This window comes from Myxocyprinus asiaticus, chromosome 6, assembly GCF_019703515.2.
Source record: "Myxocyprinus asiaticus isolate MX2 ecotype Aquarium Trade chromosome 6, UBuf_Myxa_2, whole genome shotgun sequence".
Lineage (NCBI taxonomy): Eukaryota > Metazoa > Chordata > Actinopteri > Cypriniformes > Catostomidae > Myxocyprinus > Myxocyprinus asiaticus.
Genome location: NC_059349.1, coordinates 37,096,879 through 37,117,719, shown reverse-complemented (window position 1 = coordinate 37,117,719; position 20,841 = coordinate 37,096,879). Strand labels below are relative to the sequence as shown.

General features: G+C 39.5%; 1 protein-coding gene across 6 annotated transcripts in view; it reads right to left on the bottom strand.

The window, feature by feature from the left end:
* The window catches only part of LOC127442210 (ras GTPase-activating protein nGAP-like), a 111,813-nt gene that overhangs the window by 72,123 nt on the left and 18,849 nt on the right, over positions 1-20,841 (bottom strand). For 5 of the 6 annotated variants that reach the window (XM_051700060.1, XM_051700062.1, XM_051700061.1 and 2 more), the window contains exon 1: positions 18,597-19,416. The exons of the other annotated variant lie outside the window; for it this stretch is intronic. In XM_051700060.1, coding sequence (XP_051556020.1) covers positions 18,597-19,104 — 508 coding nt within the window. In that variant the 5' untranslated portion in view covers positions 19,105-19,416. Of the gene's footprint in view, positions 1-18,596; positions 19,417-20,841 lie in introns of those variants that run through there. 6 annotated transcript variants of the gene reach the window in all.

The window sequence follows — 20,841 nt, the reverse complement described above, 5'->3', positions numbered from 1 at the left end:
TTGCCTAATAATTGTGCACACTTATATACAGTGCTGTGAAAAATTATTTGCCCCTTCCTGATTTCTTCTATTTTTGTGTATTTTTCATACTTAATTGTTTAAGATCTTCAAATGAGATGTAACATAAAACAAAGGCAACCTGAGTAAACACAATACAGTTTTCAAATACATATATATTTTTTTATTGAAGCAAAAAAGTTAGCCAACACCTATATCACCCATGTGAAAAACTAACTGCCCCCTTAAACTTAATAGCCGGTTGTGCCACCTTCAGCAGCAACAACTGCAACCAAACGCTTCCGATAACTGGAGATAAGTCTTTCAAAACGCTGTGGTGGAATTTTGTTCTGCTCTTCTTTGCAGAACTACTGTAGTTCAGCCACATTGGAGGGTTTTCGAGCATGAACTGCCCTTTAAGATCCTGCCACAGCATCTCGATCAAGTCAGGATTTTGACTAGGCCACTCCAAAACTTTAATTTAGCTTCTTTTTAGCCATTCAGAGTTGGATTTAGTCCTATGCTTGCTGCATAATCCAGTTGCACTTGAGCTTCAATTTACGGTCTGATGACCGGACATTCTCCTTTAGGATTTTCTGGTAGAGATCAGAATTCATGTTTCCCTCAATTATTGCAAGTCGCCCTGGCCCTGAAGCAGCAAAGCATCCCCAAACCATCACACTACCGCCAACATGCTCGACCGTAGGTATGATGATCTTTTTGTGGAATTCTGTGTTACATTAAGATGTAACGGGACCCCTGTCTTCCTAAAAGTCCCACTTTCAACTCATCAGTCCACAGAACATTCTCCCAAAAGGTTTGAGGATCATCAAGTTGTGTTTTGGCAAATTTCAGACGAGACTTAATGTTCTTCTGGGTTAGCAGTGGTTTTTGCCTCGCCACTCTTCCATGGATGGCAGTTTTGGCCAGTGTCTTTCTGATAGTAGAGTCATGAACAGTGACCTTTATTGATGCAAGAGAGGCCTGCAGTTCCTTGGATGCTGTCTTTGGCTTTTTTGTGACTTCCTGGATGAGTCGTCACTGTGCTCTTGGAGGAATTTTGGAAGGTCTGCCACTTCTGGGAAGGTTCACTACTGTGCCAAGTTTTCTCCATTTGGAGATTATGGCTCTCACTGTGGTTCTTTGGAGTCCCAGAGCCTTTGAAATAGCTTTGTAACCCTTCCCAGACTGATGTATTTCATTCACCTTTTTTCTCACTATTTCTGTAATTTCTTTCAACCTTGGCATAGTGTGCTACTGGGTGAGACCTTTTAGCCAACTTCATGCTGCTGATAAAGTTCTATTTAGGTGTTGATTTGATTGAACAGGGCTGGCAATAATCAGGCCTGGGTGTGTCTACTCCAGTTGAACCCCACTATGAAACTGCATTCATAAATTTGGGGATTTAGTAACTAAAAAAATACTTTTTCACACAGGCCTAGTTGTTATTAGAAAACTTTTTTTGCTTCAATAAAGAACATTATCATTTATAAACTGTATTTTGTGTTTACTCAGATTGCCTTTGTATTATGTTAGATTTAGTTTGAATTTTTTAAACAATTTAGGATGAGATATACACAAAAACAGAAGAAATCAGGATGGGGCAAATACTTTCACAGCACTGTATTCCCCTGAGAAAGACAAAACTCACTTTTTTTGTAGTAGTAGTAGTAGTAGTAGTAGTAGTAGTAATAGTATTACAATGAACATTACATAACTATACAGTAGTGATCTATTTCTGTCATTTTTTTTTTCTTTCATCTAAATTGAGCTTTTGTTTTGGCGGAGCTTCTATTTTTAAGTATTTAAGTATTTCTGTGTTGCTATGATGGTAGCTTCTCAATCCGGAAAAGCTGGTCGCTACATGACTAAGTGATTATTAAACCGCAAAAGGCTGCTTTTAATTAAATAAAATACGTAGTCTGTTTATGCCTTGCGCTACAAAGTGAATTAGTGCTCTACTCACTGTCATCTGCTACAAATATAGCATGCGATGCTCATGATAGTGTATGAGTCAAGCAGCTCTAAATGGTGTGAGCACTTTGTGTCTTATGTCTGAATAACACCGGCTCCACACATTCACAAGCGCTCACATTTGAAGCGGGCAGCACATGCAAACTATATATTGATCTCATTAAATCGCAGCTTTTGCAGTTAAATAACCTCACTAGGACATAACGTGATTTTAATTAGTATGCTGAATGTTTACATAATGACATTCGTTTGTCATATAGTATCGGTTTTTGGTATCAGAGCATTTTTACGAGCACGAGTACAAGTACATGAACTCGGACCCGATTCCGATACCAGTATTGGAACAGAGGAAAACTATCACCAACTACCGGCATACATTTTTGCAGATAACCGATCTGAAATCATTCATTACCATGGCTTATTTGATTATCTACATCTCAATTTAATTGGAACCTAATCAGTCAGCATCATCTTCAATGCCACACGATGGCGTGACTAAACAGTCATTGCAGAGCCACAGGGGGAGATTTATTTTACAAATTTTAATTGCATTTCGTACAGATTCACCACCTCAACATTCTTGTGAAGAAGAGGTCTTCACCTGCTCCAGTTTATACCAGCTATGTGCAAATCACAGTCTCTCTCCAGGGAGAGTAAAAGGTCAGTGAACACTGAGGATCAGATAATTCTCGAAAACCAGCAGATGGAACTGCCTCTCAAAGGCCTTTATTCTCGTCTTTAGAAAGAACTCAATGGTGTTTTCAGAGCTGAGAATTCCAATTCACATCTTCGAGAAGAACTAGTCTTGATTGCATATGGAAGGCTAGACATAGCAGCTTACTTTCCTACATTAGTTTGGCACAATAATGGTCTGATTGAGTCATCATCAAGTACAAGCAGCAGCTGTGTACCACTGTAACTGGGTAACAACTCGAGAAGACGTCAGCTTCACTATGTTAAATATTATACTATGTTAAGTATTAAAGTTTGTCTCATTGGATTTACCACCAACACTTTCCATGCACAGAATGACACTTGCGTTTGTCTGCGGCAAATGCATTGAAAGTGCATAGATGTGAAAAATGTGAGCTATTCTTTGATTTATTTGACAGACAAATAGGTATAAATGAATGAAACCATTATAATTGTGATCAGGAGCATGCAAAAGGCACAAATTATAAGCCAACAACAGTGGCTTACTTTCACAATTTAGGACGATTGCATTCATATCAGCAGGGAACCGTTTTGGAGTTCACATGAACCATACCCTAGACCCACTTTTCAAGCGGACTCAGGTGTGGTTCTTGGGTAGACACCCGAGTTCAAAAAAGCATTCACATCATCCATCACATCACATTATTGAGTTATGATTATGAGTTTCTGGTTATGTGTTACAAACATAATTCCTGTGGGTGGGGTTTTCTCTATGTAAACATTGCTTTGCATCATATATTTACATCACATTCCGTTTGTTCCATCCTTGTAAGAAACATGCGAAAGTTACTGGGTTGGTCAGGACACGAGTTGAAAGATTGGATAGATTTTAACACAAACAAGGTTAATAAGCAGTTTTACCTCACTAGACTCTTGTTAACATCTATAGTGTTTAAGTTACAGTATATGGTTATAACTTTAAAACAATGGGATGAATTGTATAGTTTTAACACATATTCCGGTTTCTGTGGTAAATCGTACAACATAAATCACATGGGAAGTCGGCATGTTAATTCTGAGAGGTCCTGTACCCTTTGATCAGCCACATTATAATGGCTCACTGATAAGTGCCATCTCCCATCAGACATTTATGCATAGGCTCAGGCATGTTTACCTTTCCTTGTGGTGTGACCAAAAGCGCGTTGCATCAGCAGTGTGGGAGACCCGTGTTTGGTTCCCGTGCTGAAACCAGTAAGTAATCGTGTTCACGATTCAGAGCAGTGTTTCCCATTAATTACCTAGACTGTGGCGGCCTGCCACAGTTTCATAATGAACCGAAAATATTTTTACACTTCTCATACTAAAATAAGAGATCTCTAACGTTGTGTTTTGCACAATTGCTTCGGCAAAGCATCTCTCACTCCCAGTCAGTCGGACCATCCGCTGTATGCACGCATGCTCACACACACACACACACACACACACACACACACACACGCACTGGAACCACCTGGCTGCATCAGAGACACCAAGGCATTTTGAAGACACAACATCGTTTGAGGTAAGTAACGCTAACTAATGTTACAGTATCCACTGCAGTTATCCACTAGTCCAAACACAATTTATCATTATCAATGTACGACAGCAAACAGATAACGTTACTACATAAGTTATCATTGATAATTAACATTAGCTAACAACGTTAGCTGTCAGTCTCCTTGGTTATGTCGACTAACATATCTGGCTGCTTGTTGTGAAAAACAATGTATAACATATGTAACATTATATCTAGCTAACTAATGTTAGCTAATTATCTAACGTTAACATTACCAGCGGCTCTGGTAATCATCACCATTCATATCTATACAACCAATGCGTTCATGATTAAATTACTACTAGAGCACAAAATTATTTACAAGAGCACAAAGTTCTTCATAGATCTAGCCTCAATTTTGCTCTCAAGTGCACCAGATTGATGCATTTAACTTTAAAATGTACAATATTTTCTTTCGGGGGAGCTAGAGGGTCTGAGGTCCACCCACCACAGTCTCACAAAACCCTGTGGGAAACACTGCAGATTTTGCATTTCCCCCCCTAAAATGTATTTTTTTACCCCACTGATGGTTAGGTTTTGGTTGCAGGGTAAAATTTATAAAATATCCATTCCTCTTCACTATATTACAGCTTACATCCAGCTGAAATCAACTTGCTTCACAACTCTCTTTTGGCGCCCCTCAGTGGTCATTTCACCCGGAAAATGGAGCTCACATGCCCATACACTCAACAACACTGGGACACTGGGGGCAATGTTTCGAAATTCGAAAAGCACACACTGATATTAGCTAAAGAAATGTCAACCTACTGTTTCCAAATTCACTGTGAGATCAGTCTAAATCGACAGCATTTCACAGATGCGGTCCATAGAGTTTAAGTTGTATTTTACACAAAAATATCAATTTAAAAGCAAAACAAGCAACAAAATAGAGTACCTTTTCAAGACCTTCCTGGTTCATTGAGGAGGCAAAACATTTACCATTTAATTACTTAATTACGGTGATCTCCTGCTAAATATATCAGCGGTACATAGAGACCCTCCCTGAGGTATCTGGCCAGGGGAACGTGTAGCAAAGCACTAGTGTGTCATCTGAAATCTAGTGTGAATATCATATCTGTCCTGACAGTCCTTTGTGGAGTCCTCCATTATATAACCTCAGCAGAAACTCATTTCAACCTCCTTGTTTTTTCTGCAGTTCAGCATGTCCATCATCTTCGACTAAACTCAACTTTCACTCCAAATATCCTCCAGATCGAAGTGCAGTGTCAGCAAACTGCAAAGGATGTGCTCTGTGTGTGGAGGGCACAAACATCACAGGAATGTGATGGTTTGTGAGAAAATAGATACTAATCAAACTGTTTTAAAATGTCAAGAGAAAAGGGGAGACAAAAGGCCTCAAAAATAGCAAATAAACAACATACCTTTCTCTAAACAAATTTAGCGCTGTAGTAATTCATTAGTGTTACAGGAAAATGTAGCAGAGAGAACAAACCATGTATTTCTCTGGTAGGGAAACAGAAAAAAAAAAAACAAAAAAAAACAGGCTACATCAAGTCACCGAAGAGGGGAAGCAGTTAATAACAGACAAAAATGAAACCATCCCTTTGACAAGGGTTGACATGATACTTAAAGTTCAGTAGTCAATACTAATACCAGTGAAATGTCACCATTCTTGATACTAATTTCACACATCATGACAACTAATATGCAACTGAACACACTCCTTTATTTAAAAAGTAAAATATTTAAATAAATATTACATAAAATGTATCTATGAAAACATGTAAATAATGTAAACATTACTCCAGAATTTTTTTTCCCCTAGTAATTATTAGAGTAAGTAAAGAGTCAGTCAATGACTACGTTTACATGCACTTAAGAAAATGGTTTATTACAGGGTTTTTGCAAAAAGTGGCATACTGAACCATCATGTAAACAATAACAATGCTTTCCTTACGCCATGTAAGGGATTAAGAGAAAGCAGTTTAACACACCCAGGTTTCTCCCAGAAAACGCGGCTTCTGTGGTCATGTAAATGCATAAGCGCCATTGTTACAGGTTTTTGAAGAGTGTGCATGTGTGTGAACAGACTGTGAACAGACAAACGTCATAGGTTGGAGCCCAACAACAAGTCAATAAAGCAGAAAGAATTTAACATTTCTGGGTGTACAGTGGGAAAAGCACACACACTATAAACTGTATCCATTTATACACACCAGTGTAAAATATCAATGGTCCCTCATGTTCACATATAGTACATTGGGGGAATCCCGGATTCTTACATACAGTAAGAGGGAAATCCCACAAATACAGTGCAATTCCGCTGCAGGTTGTGATGGAAGAAAACAAAAACAGCAACGACTCTGGAATATCTGGAAATAAAGAGAAGCAACGAGGAATAAAAACAGTCAAGTCTTTCTCGGATACAATGTTTGTTATTAAGTGTTGCAGTGAAATTACGTTGTTGTGGAGAAAGCTGCTGACTGATCAATCCTTGTACGAAACATGCAAAGTAACATGCGGAGTAAAGAGTACGCCGCCTATACAGTGAATGTAATCGGGAACACTACTTTCTGGTGTCCATGTAAATGAAGTCAAAAATAAAAAAGTGGCATGTCTATTAGACTGTATTTACACTGCAAGGCCTAATACACTCCAATATTTGGACAAATTAGCAAATCAGATCGCACCAGTTTATATTCACTTAAGATAAAAGTGACCATGTGTGTTTACATTAATACCTCACAAAGATGGTCATTTTTGACTGTTCACGCTAGGACTGCAAGAATCACCGTGACAATCGTGCCACCATGGTGACAAAGTGCCACCGGCGGTTATGCACGTGACATAAACATATCAACTTACATAAAAGACCTTTCGAAAACCTGAAATATATAGCTGAAATGATGTCATTTAATGAGTATAATGAAGTATTAGATCTTTCACATCCGTGTTGTGGATTCTTTATCACAGAGGCGTATTAATTTTCTGTTTTTTAAGAGACTTCTTCCACCCCGCCCTTCAACCACCGTAAACACCGTTCACCTGCGGTGATATGTCCTTTACTACCGCGGTGGTAAAATATTGCCACCATAACAGCCCTAGTTCACACACACAGCTACATTATGAGGTGCAGGCACTCTTTACAGAGCATGCACAAATACGTATGCGAGTGTTTTAAAGCAGCCGCTTGTCAGTCAGACTGCACGCGGGTACTAAATTAAGTCGGTCCTCTCAGCACTCTTCAGAAAACGTGCACAGGGCCGTTCAACAAATATAACAGAATACCCGTGTATCATGACACATTTTTTTAAAAGTTGAAGCTCTTTTTAACTCGACAGAGCCTGTAGAAAATGCGGGCTCCTGTGCAAGTTACTGACAAATCAGCGAGATGCAGCGTAATGGTCAAAGACGTCCATCTCGTGCATGTTTACATAAAAATTTTTTTAAAAACATTTAAAAAACACTACAGATGGATGCAAAAAAGATTTGTATGAATGGCCTTCAATAAGACTGTAACTGTGTGGGTGTCCTGGACATAGTCCTACATGCTCCCATATGTTTGTTTGTGCAGCAGCACAGCTTGAAAACAATTACTGCAGGGTGGTTGCCAGCTGATCCCTGGAGTTGCCAGTTTGTGACCCCGTAATGGAGCCGAAGCCCACAAATAGCGTCTACCCAGGAGGTTAATAAAGGTTCAGACAGACTTGCAGGAAGTGAGTGTGGCATGTTTTGGATTGAGGCACCATGATACAGGATGTTGATGTGTGAAATTATCATGTTTTGAGACATATGATGTAATGTTTTGGGTTAAGAATGGGTCACATTGGTCGATTTTAGATGTTTTGATATTTTTAGTTGCTGTGCTTTAATGTGCTGGGATTTAGCTGTTACACAGCTTACACAGTAAAACCCTCTTGTAGAAGTTGCATCTTTATATTAATCTCCTTTAAAGCTCATTCACATGCAGACAGGAGTCTGTGGTCATTGCATCACAACTTTTTTTTTGTCATGCGCAATACATGTTGCATTAAGATGGTGTCAATTTAAAAATAGTTAATCTTTCAAAAACTGTGCCATCTGTTTTTGAATACTTGAGTGCTATGTGACAGTCCCTTAAAAAATGTGTCCGACTGGGGTCAGGTGAACCAGAAACTATGCTTATTCAGGCTGTCATTCCCCAACTAATCGATTTTGAAAATATTTCGTTTTGCACATCTCAAGTTTAAAGGAAAGAGTGTGTGCATATGTGTATGACTACCTAACTGTAAACCAGATCCAATCCTGTGTTGGATCTGTATGCTGGTACACCAATCTCTACACATGATGTTTGCAGAAAAACTTGGCATGCATTCATATCACATGCAGACTGCATTCATCTGTGAAGAGCATGTGCATGACACTGACCTGGACAGACCTAATGTACATCTCTATGATCAAAGACACCCACTGAGGACCAGACTGGCCCTCACATGTGTCTGAGGAAGAGTAATCCAAACCCCTGCAGCCCTGCCTGGAATGTCTTCAGCTGAAGGAGAGGTCATACCACCTGTCCAGGATGGGGTTTCAGAGGGGGGAATATTTGCGACCGCTAATCACTGCCAACACACAGAAAACCCCACTGGTCACTGCTTTAAAACACCAATACACCCCTCATCCAACTAAAGAACCCTACATAAAGTTTTCAACATCTTTAAAAGAAGTATTTTAGTTATGTGGAAGACATCTCAGATGAATGTAGTTTTCTTTAACATTGAGAAATCAGATTTGTTATAGTAAATCGGTTCCGATTTCTATGAAGTGATCTAAAAAAAAAAATTTTTTTTTTTACATTTGCTCAGAAGTGTTCCCAGAAGTCCCCACAAAGTATTTTTAGGTGTCCTTTTTTAAAGTGTGGAAAATATTGGGATAAATTGCGCTGTTTATCACACTACTGTTATGCATTTACATTGTGTCAAAAGTTGCATTAACAAGTTGCCAATCTCACAGCTTTACTACCAAACAAAAAGTTAAAAGTTGGTGGGTTGACAAATGTTAAGAATCAGTTCGATTGAATCATTAAAAAGAAATGGCTCAAAACATGAGAAAACACACCACAAACATTGGTTTATTAGCATGTTGTGGATTTATGAAGAAAGCATATGTTTAATGACGTGAGGCAACAGGGAAGCATCAGCTGTTGCAGAACTAAAATATGGATGTTGCAGATCTACCATTGTTTCATGGCCAGGAGAAGAAATCTGTGCTGCACCATATTAAATAAGGGGAGGAAATTGTAGAAAATGTAATTATTCTGGTTCAAAGTCCACGTAACGGTTCCAGTTCCAAAATGATTCTTTTAGCACTACACATTGTCTTATAACAATCAGTCAGTAACAACACGAGCCTTAATGAAATATTTCACCTAAAAATTTAAAATTCTGTCATGACTTTTGAAGGCATAAGACCACTTTATATGATGAACAGACCATAATTAAAGTCATTATTCATGTAAAATCAATTTAAATCACTGATAATGTCTATAAACCGCACTGAAAACCAACATTGTGGCTATGTCGATAGCATCAAACCTCATTGGTTCTTGCGCGTCTCGTGAACAAGCGCTATGACGTCCTGTCTCAAGAACCACGTACAGTCTGTTTGTCATACAAAGTGATTGTATGCCTTCAGAAGGCTTTGAATATGTAGCCCAAGTCGCATGGACTACTTTTGTCACTTTTGGATGCTTTGTAAAGTGTTAAAATAAGTCGCTATTGTTTTATTCCAATGGAACCTTCATTAAATGATTTCCTATCGAGTTCCGCAGAAGAAAAAATTATATGGTCATATGGGTTTGGAACAACATAAAGGTGAGTAAATGACAGAATTTTCATTTTTGGGTGAACTACAACACATAAACAGCAACAGTTCTCGGTTTGTTTAGAGTTGGACATGACAAAAATGATGACTAAAAGGGATTCACAAATCAAAAATCACTCTGACCGATTTGCTGAATGAGTGATTCGTTTGAGCTAATCAAATGGATAGCCTAACTCAAGGAGTTCAAGGCTGAATTCATTAAAAATAATAAGCATCCTTTGCTCACCAATCAGACTACATTAGTCACATACAACCAGTGAGGACAATACAATAGAAAGAAAGTTGTCTATTGCCTTTGCAGTAGCCTATTTCACAGTGCCCAGACTTTTTTCCTAATCAAATTAAATTTAGACTGCAAGCTCACAACTCAAAGACCACAATTTAATCAATTCCGAATAAGAACCAGTTCTTGATTCCCAATGATTCAATGCATGTAAAAGGAATCAAATAACATCACAATTAAGAAGATACTCAAACATCCGATCTTTTGCCTGTTTTAGAAACATGAATTGTCTGATTATCCAGAGTGCTTTCATTCAAATTAGTCTTTTCATTATGTTGGACTCTAACTTCATATACGACCTAATGCCAAATTCCCACAGTGCTTGCCAGGTGTGTGCACACCCACACAGACACACAAATAAATCGCTAAGGAAGAGAACAGAAGATGCTTTGTGTCGCTCAGCTTCCCCCTCCTGCTCTCTCCTGAACCAACCTACACAGTGCCCAACCACCTGGTCTCCACAACAACCCTTCAATACAAACAGCTCGTCTTATAACAATGCTACAGCATGGAGGGAGGGGCGCGGCTACAGCAGGTTGACAATTGATGTGGAAGAACATTAAAGTCAGCAAAAGGGAGACAGAGAGAGCGTGCATGACGTGTATATGTGAGAGAGAGAATGTGAGAGCATGTGGTACAAATACTGCCCGCATGACCCTGATTGACTGCTACACTCATATAAAAGGCCATATGAAACTGTGAGAGAGCAAATATTTTACCCCTTGTTACCACAGACTAACAGCACTGAAAATCAGATAATCAGTAGCCTACCCTGTTTCTGACAAGCTCGCAACATGCATCATCCAACAATATTTGGCTTCACACTGACGTGGTACAGTGATGGTACCAGATGGTAATACCATGGCACACTGGTATCTGGGTAGTTAACATGTGGAAATGTTTTAATCAACATCAAGACTTTAGGTTTGAATAAATATGATTGTGTAAGGGAAAGTCTTGTAGGTTGTGTGACTGGTCAACATAAGGTTATCATTATCTAGTTCATTTAAATGGTCCTGTGGTGCGATTTAAATAAAAAATAAAAATATTTCAAAGACGCTGACTACCACCCCTGGAGTCACGAGTTCGAATCCAGGGCATGCTGAGTGACTCCAGCCAGGTCTCCTAAGCAACTAAATTGGCCCGGTTGCTATGGAGGATATAGTCACATGGGGTAACCTCCTTGTGGTCGCTATAATGTGTGTTTCTCGCTCTCGGTGGGGCGCATGGTGAGTTGCGTGTGGATGCCGCAGAGGTAACACGCTCAACAAGCCACGTGATAAGATGCACGGATTGATGGTCTCAGACGTAGAGGCAACTGAGATTCGTCCTCTGCCACCTGGATTGAGGCGAGTCACTATGCCACCACGAAGATTTAGAACGCATACCGTGGAGACGTAGTGCATGTGGAGGCCCATGCTATTCTCCGCGGCATCCATGCACAGCTCACCACACGCCCCACCGAGAGCAAGAACCACACATTATAGCGACCACGAGGAGGTTACCCAAAGTGACTCTACTCTCCCTAGCAACCAGGCCAATTTGGTTGCTTAGGAGACCTGGCTGGAGTCACTCAGCACGCCCTGGATTCCAACTCTCGACTCCAGTGGTGGCAGTCAGCTACCCAGGCCCCCTTTGTCATCTGTTCTTAAAAATATAATAAAGTGCGTTTCTTCAAGCGCGTGTCTGTGTGTCTAACAGCATTTCTTGTGTCATTCCGAATCAGAGACATCTTACAGTTACCCACCATGCACATTATATTCGCTACCTGCAATTAAACGTCTTCTGTCAGTGCACGTACTTTGCTGCCTGTGTAATTTGATACGTTGTTAAAAAACATCTAGCTTTCAATGCGTTATTTAGGTTCATTTATCATGGGTCACAAACTCTTCATTAGGCAACTATCCTTTATTTAAGGCTATTCCATTCGTTAGGCTATTGTATTGATATTGGAAGTTCCATTCATAATGTTTCCCCCTTTTACCCGGTATAAACTTTCATACCGGTGTTGTCCCTTGTACCGAGTAAAACTGGTAACACCGTACACTGTGGCAACCCAATTAACAACAGCAATTCACCTACAGAGGCATCAATAGCCATCTCACTCTGGGATGGTAATTCATAAGGCCTTCAAATTAGCAGCTTTAATTGGTGTCTGGGGAGATGGGGGAGCTGGGTCTACAGAGAGAGAGGAAATGACTGCAATTAGCAGATTGGACTATGATTGCAGCTCTGTAAGGATGCATTTGCAGAGTTTCCAGCTGGAGGAACAAAGTGGGGATGCTTAGGAAGTTGGGACTTTGTTTTGACATGGCTGGTTAAGCAGGATGTAATGTGCTGGGGTGGGTTAATCAGTAATCTAACAGGGGCTAGTCCGGCCTGTGAGGAACAGCTGTTGACTGTAAGGGAAGGTGGGGCAGTGCTCTCCTCTTACCCATGATGACCGCAGGACATATGAAGGCAGACGTGCCAACACAGAGAAGAAAAACAAAAAAACATTGCCATTTAGGCATACTGTTCCGGCATAAAGCTTTGTAAGATTTAAAAAGCTACAAAAACTATACATGCAGAGGTAAGTTTGGTGTACACTGTGGATTTTTTTCTTTGGAACGACATAAGAGTGAGAAAATAATTTCATTTCATTTTCGGGTGAACTATTCCTTTAAAAGCCAAGGCAGACTGTGTGACATCAACTGTCTTTTATGTCTTTTTGTGATATCCTCATTTTGACACATGACATTGAAATGGTATCACACAAAACCAAGAAAGCCCTTGCAACAGTGTTTGCAATGATTTGCCTGGAATAAAAAAAGAAAAGGAAACGTCCGAGTGTCTGGAGTCTGTCATGCCTGGCAAGAAAAGGATTCTATGGACCACTTATTCTTCAGAGGGAATTGAAATCATTTTGATAATTCAATCACAACGTGTAGGTAACATTAAATAACGAGATTTTATGTTGCCATTCATTTACTAGCTAGTAATCAGTAAATTTGTACAAAAAGACCCAGAATGTCTGACACTGCCAGGAATACGTAGGAGGCTAAGATTCATTGCAAAGGCAATTAATCAGCCATTGATGAGCATGATTTTGCCCTAATGAAATATTAAAAAAAAAGATTTATTATCAAAATTTGCAAGTAAAAAGTGTACACTCGGCACTAGAGAATGAACATTCATACGTTAAGAAATCTAGGCCATGCTATAACTAAGACTGCAGAAAATAAGTGCTCACTCCAGAACACCTGCTGTTAAATGGATTCATCTTCTCTTTAAACGACCCTTAATATTCAACTCAAGTACGTTCAAAAAAATAAAAGCCACCCATTCGGGTCATTTCCCAAAAGCTAAATCACACAAAATGCCCCCGAATAGCAGAATGGGGTATTTGTGCCATCATAGTGACAGGAGAGTGCCTCATGTCATTCATAATTCACCTCAGCATTACAAGCCTTTTACCATTGTGCCATTGTAGCGGCGCAGCTTGGAGCGAGCTGACACACCATCGTCCCTTTGCCTTTTAATCTGTCAGCTCAAAGTACTTCAAATCTTCCTAAAATCTAAAAGGCAGGATTTGTTCAGTCAGTTGAGAGTAACTACTTTCAGGGCTAACACCAGTGCAGCACTGTTCAGAATGACTCTACGCACTTATTTTACTGGGCTGAGCTGGATGGATGGGATTTTGTTGTGGAAGTACAGTGGAGGGGCAAGTTTGAGGCCTGTTAGGATACTAGACCTCATGGATTGGATGTAACAGCCTGACTCATTCCTTTTTTACTTCAATTTCATTTGAACCACTTGTGCTATTGTGCAACTGAACTGGTATTTAATTTGACATTTATCAGGCTGACTCTGCAAGCACTGGAATGTTTTTTTTTAAAAAACCTGATTACTGCAAAACTGTATTCCTTATAGGGAGTCTAAAGAAAAGTTTCAAGGAAGTTGGTGGTTGTATAACTCATATGATTTCATACAAATGAACTTGTACTAATGTGATGAATTCTCATGAGATAGGGTTGGGTGAACTATCCCTTTAAAATGTAAGTGATAAAGAAAATCTCTTTCACTTCTTTAAATTTGTGCGCAATTAGCACACTGGTCACGACTAAGTTTTTTTTACACAGGTCAAACATTGTTGCATAAGGAGGTCATGCATTTCTCACAGTCTGACATCTGTCAAGTTAAATAATGCGCAGTGCTGGTATTCCTCTCCTCCATTGTGTTACAGACGGGACCGGCGCGAGAGCCAGGGCACAGAGCACACGCTCTTTTGTTCACCTCACGTGTCTGACACTCCACCACTGAGAGACACTGTTACATACTTAAATAGGTTGCCGTCAGCAAGCCTAGAACATTTGCATCTCTCCCTGCTACTCCCCGCCCCAGCAGAAACATACCTCATGCCACCTCCGGTATGTACGTGTGTCCTTTAAGCAAGTTGACTCCAACGCTTCATTGGCAAGCCTTCCGAAAGCTTCAAAAATCCTGCTGGATTAAGTGTCTTTGCTTTCCTACTGTCTCTTGTTCTTAAAATAGTTCACTCAAAAATGAAAATTATGTCGTTATGTTGTTCCAAACTCATATGGTGCTATTTTTTTCCATGGAACACAACAACATTATTTTTGACGAATCGTTATGCAGCTCTCGCCATACAATAATTGTTCACCAGAGGCTGTGAAGCTCCAAGAAGGACAAAAAACACCATAAAAGCAGTCCATACAGCTACTTAAGTAAAGTAAAAATACAAAATTTAAGTTATTATTCACTGGTAATCTTCACTTCAGCCAAAGTCTAGCCCTTGTCTAGATTTAAAAATGGCAAGTCAACATCATTGATGCCAAATTTTGAATTTGTGATGCGAGCGAGCTTCGGGACAGGGCAAGATCATCCATGAATAAAAACTGGAATTTTTGTCTGTTCCTCACATAAACTGCTTTAAGAAAACTTTGAATATAGTGCACACAATTTTTATGGTGCTTTTTGTTTTGGTGGGGGGTTTTAGTCCTTTTTGGAGCTTGACTGCCCCTGGTCACTATAAACTGTAGTTGAATGGCGAGAGCTGCATAACAGTTCTTCAAAAATTTCTACTTTTGTGTTCCACAGAAAAAAATAAATAACCATAAACAGGTTAGAAACAACATTAGACTGAGTAAATTACAAAAATTAAATTTTTTAGTTAACTATTCCTTAAAATGTAGAATGACAAAAGTTTGAAAGCCGTAACTTGTGTTTATATCTGGCCCTGTTTACACCTCGTATTAAGACGTGTTTTGGGTAATCCGATCACAAATGGACAGGCAAGAGACATCGCCATTTACACCTGATTGTAATTTGTGTCTCATTTAAACAATTGTTTTCAGATTTGGAGGGGAGGGTCCCTGATTTCATGACGGCATGCATCAATCACTACGTCAGTGTATTACAACATGACAATAATGTGACATAAACGGCAGACTGTTCATTTTAATTATACTTGAATTCAAAACCGCAAATAAATGACAAAGTTTTAAATTCATTTGATTGACAGGTCAGTGGGTGGTGCTTTACTGTTGTTCAAACTATTTTGATGGATGAGCGTTTACACTACAATCCCAATGTGGTCACATGTGTTTTCACCAAACTCCAAATTTGGTCAAAGTGGACAAATCTTACGTTTAGGACCCCATTTTCACCAGTCTAAACGTCGTCCCGTTTTTAAATGGATCGCCCAACATGCATCTTAATACCAGGTGAAAACAGGGCTAATCTGCATGCCAGTCTGCATGCCAGAACCTAGCTATCTGAAGCAAGCCACAACTGCAAATTCAGCAATTCAGGTCTAAGGCAAGCTACTCTCCCCACCCACTGTGTTTCTGTCAGGCTGGGGCATTCCTGGAGCTACGAGCCCATGACGAGAAGACCTAAGAGGAAATTCTGCTTACTATTTGCTCAGAAAACCCTAAATAGCACTTTCTACATTCCGCTTTAACACGGAAATCAGTGTTATTAATGGCATTTGTCTTGCACCCAGCTATGCCTTCAAAAAACAATTTCACTATTGATGAGATTCTTTGACTAAAAACACAGGAGGCTTTCTCATGACTTCACTGGATCACTTCTGCCCCAGTCTTTCAAAGGGTAATAAAGCTAAAAGGTGGCAAGCCCACGGTCTTTGTGTTTTTGTAGGAACACATATTTGCATACAAAAGGAGGTGAGTGAGCTGCCTCCTACACTTCTAAAAGATACAGTGGAAAGAGTTGGAATGGTTTGACTTAGGAGGGGTGTTCAAACCCCTGCTGTGACCCTGGGGTTTGTTGACACAAACTCAAAGACAATCCAAGGATCTGTAGTCACACTTTAAAGCTTGCTAGAAATGTTTTGAACCCACAGAAGCCAAAAGCAATGATAATTAACTTTATCAGAGCCAGTTTAGCACTGTACCAAAAACTATCCATTTGCCTTTTCTTGATAAGCTATTAACATATATGGTCATGATAAATGGGACAGTTCCAGAACTTTTAAGTTGGAAAGTGAGAAGGGAGAAGTGAATCTAAAGCAAAGAGGAATAGGTGTTTACTCAGATAGTGAGAAGCATGGATCAATCAACGTTTGTCATTTTAGTCACAAACGCTTACACAAACCTTACTTAAAAGCTTAATCAAAGCATAATTTTGCAATATCAAAGCTTGCGATTTGACAATTAAGCAATCCCATCAGCCAAAGTCTCATTATTTAATTTCCCTACAAAAGGACTCAAAGATGATAAATTTAACTTACTCAAACAGCACATACTTGGAACAGCTAGACTGTGAAAATACAAAAATGCAAAAAACACATTCACGTGAAGTCTGTTGCAATCAAAATCCACAGGAAAGAAGACAGGAAATCATGTTCCTATTGCAAAGGTTCTGACACCTAAGTAAGCTGCATAGGTAAGCATACATGCATGACTCAGTATGACTGGATGAAAACCATCCCACTGTGTTGTTTGATTTTGGAGTCCACCAAATGTTCACCTCTATGGCTGACAGCAACAACCCAGTTGCTTAGCATAAATGACATAACCAGTGCTCAACCAGTCCTGGCAATGACTTAACCAAATTTTAAACAAATCAGGGCTGAAGTTGCCCTTTTAAGCTTGCTCAAGATTTCAGCAGTCCTCCAGTTAAACCATCAAATAAGTATTACTAGAGCACTTATGTAGTGTTCAATGTGAAATCTAAAAATAGTATAGTTTTCATCCATAATTTAGTGCAGGGGTCAGCAACCATTTCGACGTGAAATGCCATTTTTAATTATTCTTGTTAATCACGGTTCAGTTGGAGCATTTGGCTTCCCATACAGCTCATAACTAAATAAAACAGGCTGCATGACGACAGGCTGGAAAACTGAATTTGGCATTTAGATGCGGGGGACTTCACCATTTCTAAAAATAAAAAACAACGAACAATATTTTAATCAAATTTTTTATATAATACTTCATTTAATATTTAAACAATATTAAATATTAATATCTTATGGGGCTTTTCCACTGCACGGTACGGCTCGAATCCACTTCCCACTGTGGATAGTACCTGGTACTTTTTTTTAGTACCACCTAGCCAATACTAAATGTGACGTCAAAACCCTGCAGATCACTGATGATGTCAGAGAGAATCGTCACTACCAGCATCACTGGATTTGCGACACGGGACATCAACCCGCTAGCTTTAAAGTTAGCAACAGCGATAGCAGTATCATTTGTTCACGTGACTTTCGAATTGTAAAAAGAAATGGGTGTGGTCAATAAACGAGGTGCAGACGTTCCTCTCGTTAGTAGCCGAGGAGTACGTTAGTAGCTCTACGGCAGTAGAGGCGGCGCAACTATGACGATCAGCCTATAATCCCACCCACACTGAGGCTGCACTAAATTGCAGTGGAAAAGCAAGCTCAGAAAAGTAAAGCGAGCAGAGTCGAGTCGAACCGTAAAGTGCAGTGAAAAAGTGCCATTATAAATGTCACTTTGCATGGTTGCAACTACTGATTAAAATGCAAGTATCTAGTCTAAATTTAGTCTAAGGCCACGTCCACACTTATACAATTTTGTTTGAAATGCATAGATTTCGCTGAGTTTTCACCTGTCATCCACACTAGAACTCCCTTACCACATACTTTGGAAAACTATGATGTTGGGAAACTGAAAACAGAGTTTTCAAACAAAAATGTATTAATGTGGATGTGGCCTAAGTATTTCAAGTAGTCAGAGTTATTGCCACCTTGTTCTGCCTTTAAATGCTAATTAATTTAAATGCTCCTACCGTCTTCAGGAGAGATATTTAAAATGTGGCTAATTCGCCTTGACATGGACAGTAGAATCCCTGAATATGGGAGGGAACTGAGCTCCCATCTGGGTGGTGGAGTTTCCCCTTGAGTTTCAGTCCCTGGTTCAGAGGTAGATCTCAAATAAGGGATGGAGCTACGAGATAACCAGTCCCGCTGAAGATTAACATGCTCCATTAGGACACCACAATTGGTGACCCTTTTAGGATCTGGGAGACTGTGGACCCTGGAGATAGGGGGATTGGCTGGAGTCGTACTGCAGCTTCTGGACCATGTCATGCTCTGTGTGTGCATGTCCCATCCAAGCAGAATCCTTCTCTCATGTGAGTCCAAGGGCTCCTCAGGGGCCGAATTTGAACGGTGCTTTAGCCAGGGCCTGCTGAGTAGACGCCAGCGACGAGCACTCTCTCTTCCTGACGAAGAGCGAGAGGAGTTCCTGCTTGACCCTGTTTTCTCCTCCGGTGTGGCCTTGCATGGTAAACTCATGATCGATGAAGGAAGATCAGTCAAATAGCTATTAGAGCTGAACAATGTCAAGATCTATCTTTTATGAGACAAGCAGGAAGGCTAAATCTATTTCAGTCCGTTTCAACCGACAACAACTGCATCATAGCCTTACCTTGATGAGCTAGGCTAGATCTAACCAAGTTACTTGATCATAATACCCTAAATTTGATGTCCGACTTAGCGAATAACGTAGTCACTGAGATCTCATTGAAGACACATGCCGAGCAAATGTCTCTCCTCTTTCTCAGCTATAGCAGCAAGACATCCATTGGCTGTGGCGTGAGCCTCCACTTCCTGGATTCTGAGTTGCTGTTAGGCTTTCTGGGAGGAAACAGGTGTCGTGATATACAGTATATGTGTGTAGAAACGCTTTGCCTTGCTATCCAAGGGCCCCAGTCTGTGGTTGACCTCACCAACAACAGTTTCATGTAAGTAAAATAAAAAGTACCAAAAAAATACCCCGACTTCAGAGAATGAGGTTGTCATATTGATAAACTGTATGTCATACAGTTTTTTATAGACCCACACAAGTTAATTCAGGTCAAGGATGAAAAGATTTGTTTCAAATATAAGTAACATCTACTTTCAAAGAAAACAGAAATGTTGTCACTGAAAATCAGAGAAACCAGAAAGTAATTTTAAGGGATTTCCCTTAAATCTGTTATGCAATTGAGGAAAACAAATCTGTGTAAATTTAATTATGCAGATTAAATGATGGTCAAATGCACCAATACTAAAGGTGAGACAACGTCACAATTTCTAATTAATATTTTCATTTCTGATTTACTTTACTGAACCCGTTCCCAATGTGATAAGTGCATCTGGTTAAATTATAACCACATAACGATAACTGCCTGAAGGAAAAAATGTGAGAAGTGAAAAGTGAGTTTACTATAGTGCATGATCTTGCCAAGTCCTTGTGTGATATTACGAAGAAACATACAGTCCATCAGCAGGATTCTGTGTCATAAGTCAGATTTTGGCATCGGGCAGGACATTTCCAGAGCAGCAGATTTGATGCAAAAGTCAAAGCTGTGAATATTAAAAACCACAATCTCTGTTGAGATTCACTTGACACTTCTGTAGAATCCACTCACTAAAAGCCTTACAATTTTGACAAGAGATCTAGAAGTAGCTATAGACATCTTGGGTAATCAAAGTGAAAAAAAATTAAGCTTTTTTTCTTCTGGTGTTTTTTAAATATTTATAAAACAATATACTGGCCATGCCAATTAAAAATGTGTCCATTTTGACAAAATAAGCATTGGCTGATAACTGCCCCTCTGTGTGCCAATTCACATAAATGTGTCAGTTCCAAAATCTACCAACAGCCTTGTAAATGGATATTGCACATTTTCTGTTTCCATTTCTTTTTAGGTGCATTTTAGGTCGATATTGTGTGAAATAAGTACTAATTTAATTTCAGCAATTTTGGGAATGAATTTGCTGCCTTTAAATTTTATTATATACAGTCTGTCAGCATTATATCAGCCATTAGCACATTCCCCTCTAAATATTGTTATTGGCCATATAAAAACCCATATATGTTGACCACTAGTGTAAGGGGAGACTAGGCTACTTCAGATTTAGAATCAGTTTACGTCTGAATTCACTCATACAAACAGAAAACCCAACAAAAAAGTAGTCCTTCTTGGTGAATGCATTTTAATTAGGGCTGTCGATTTAACGCATTGATTCAGTGAGATTCATTACATT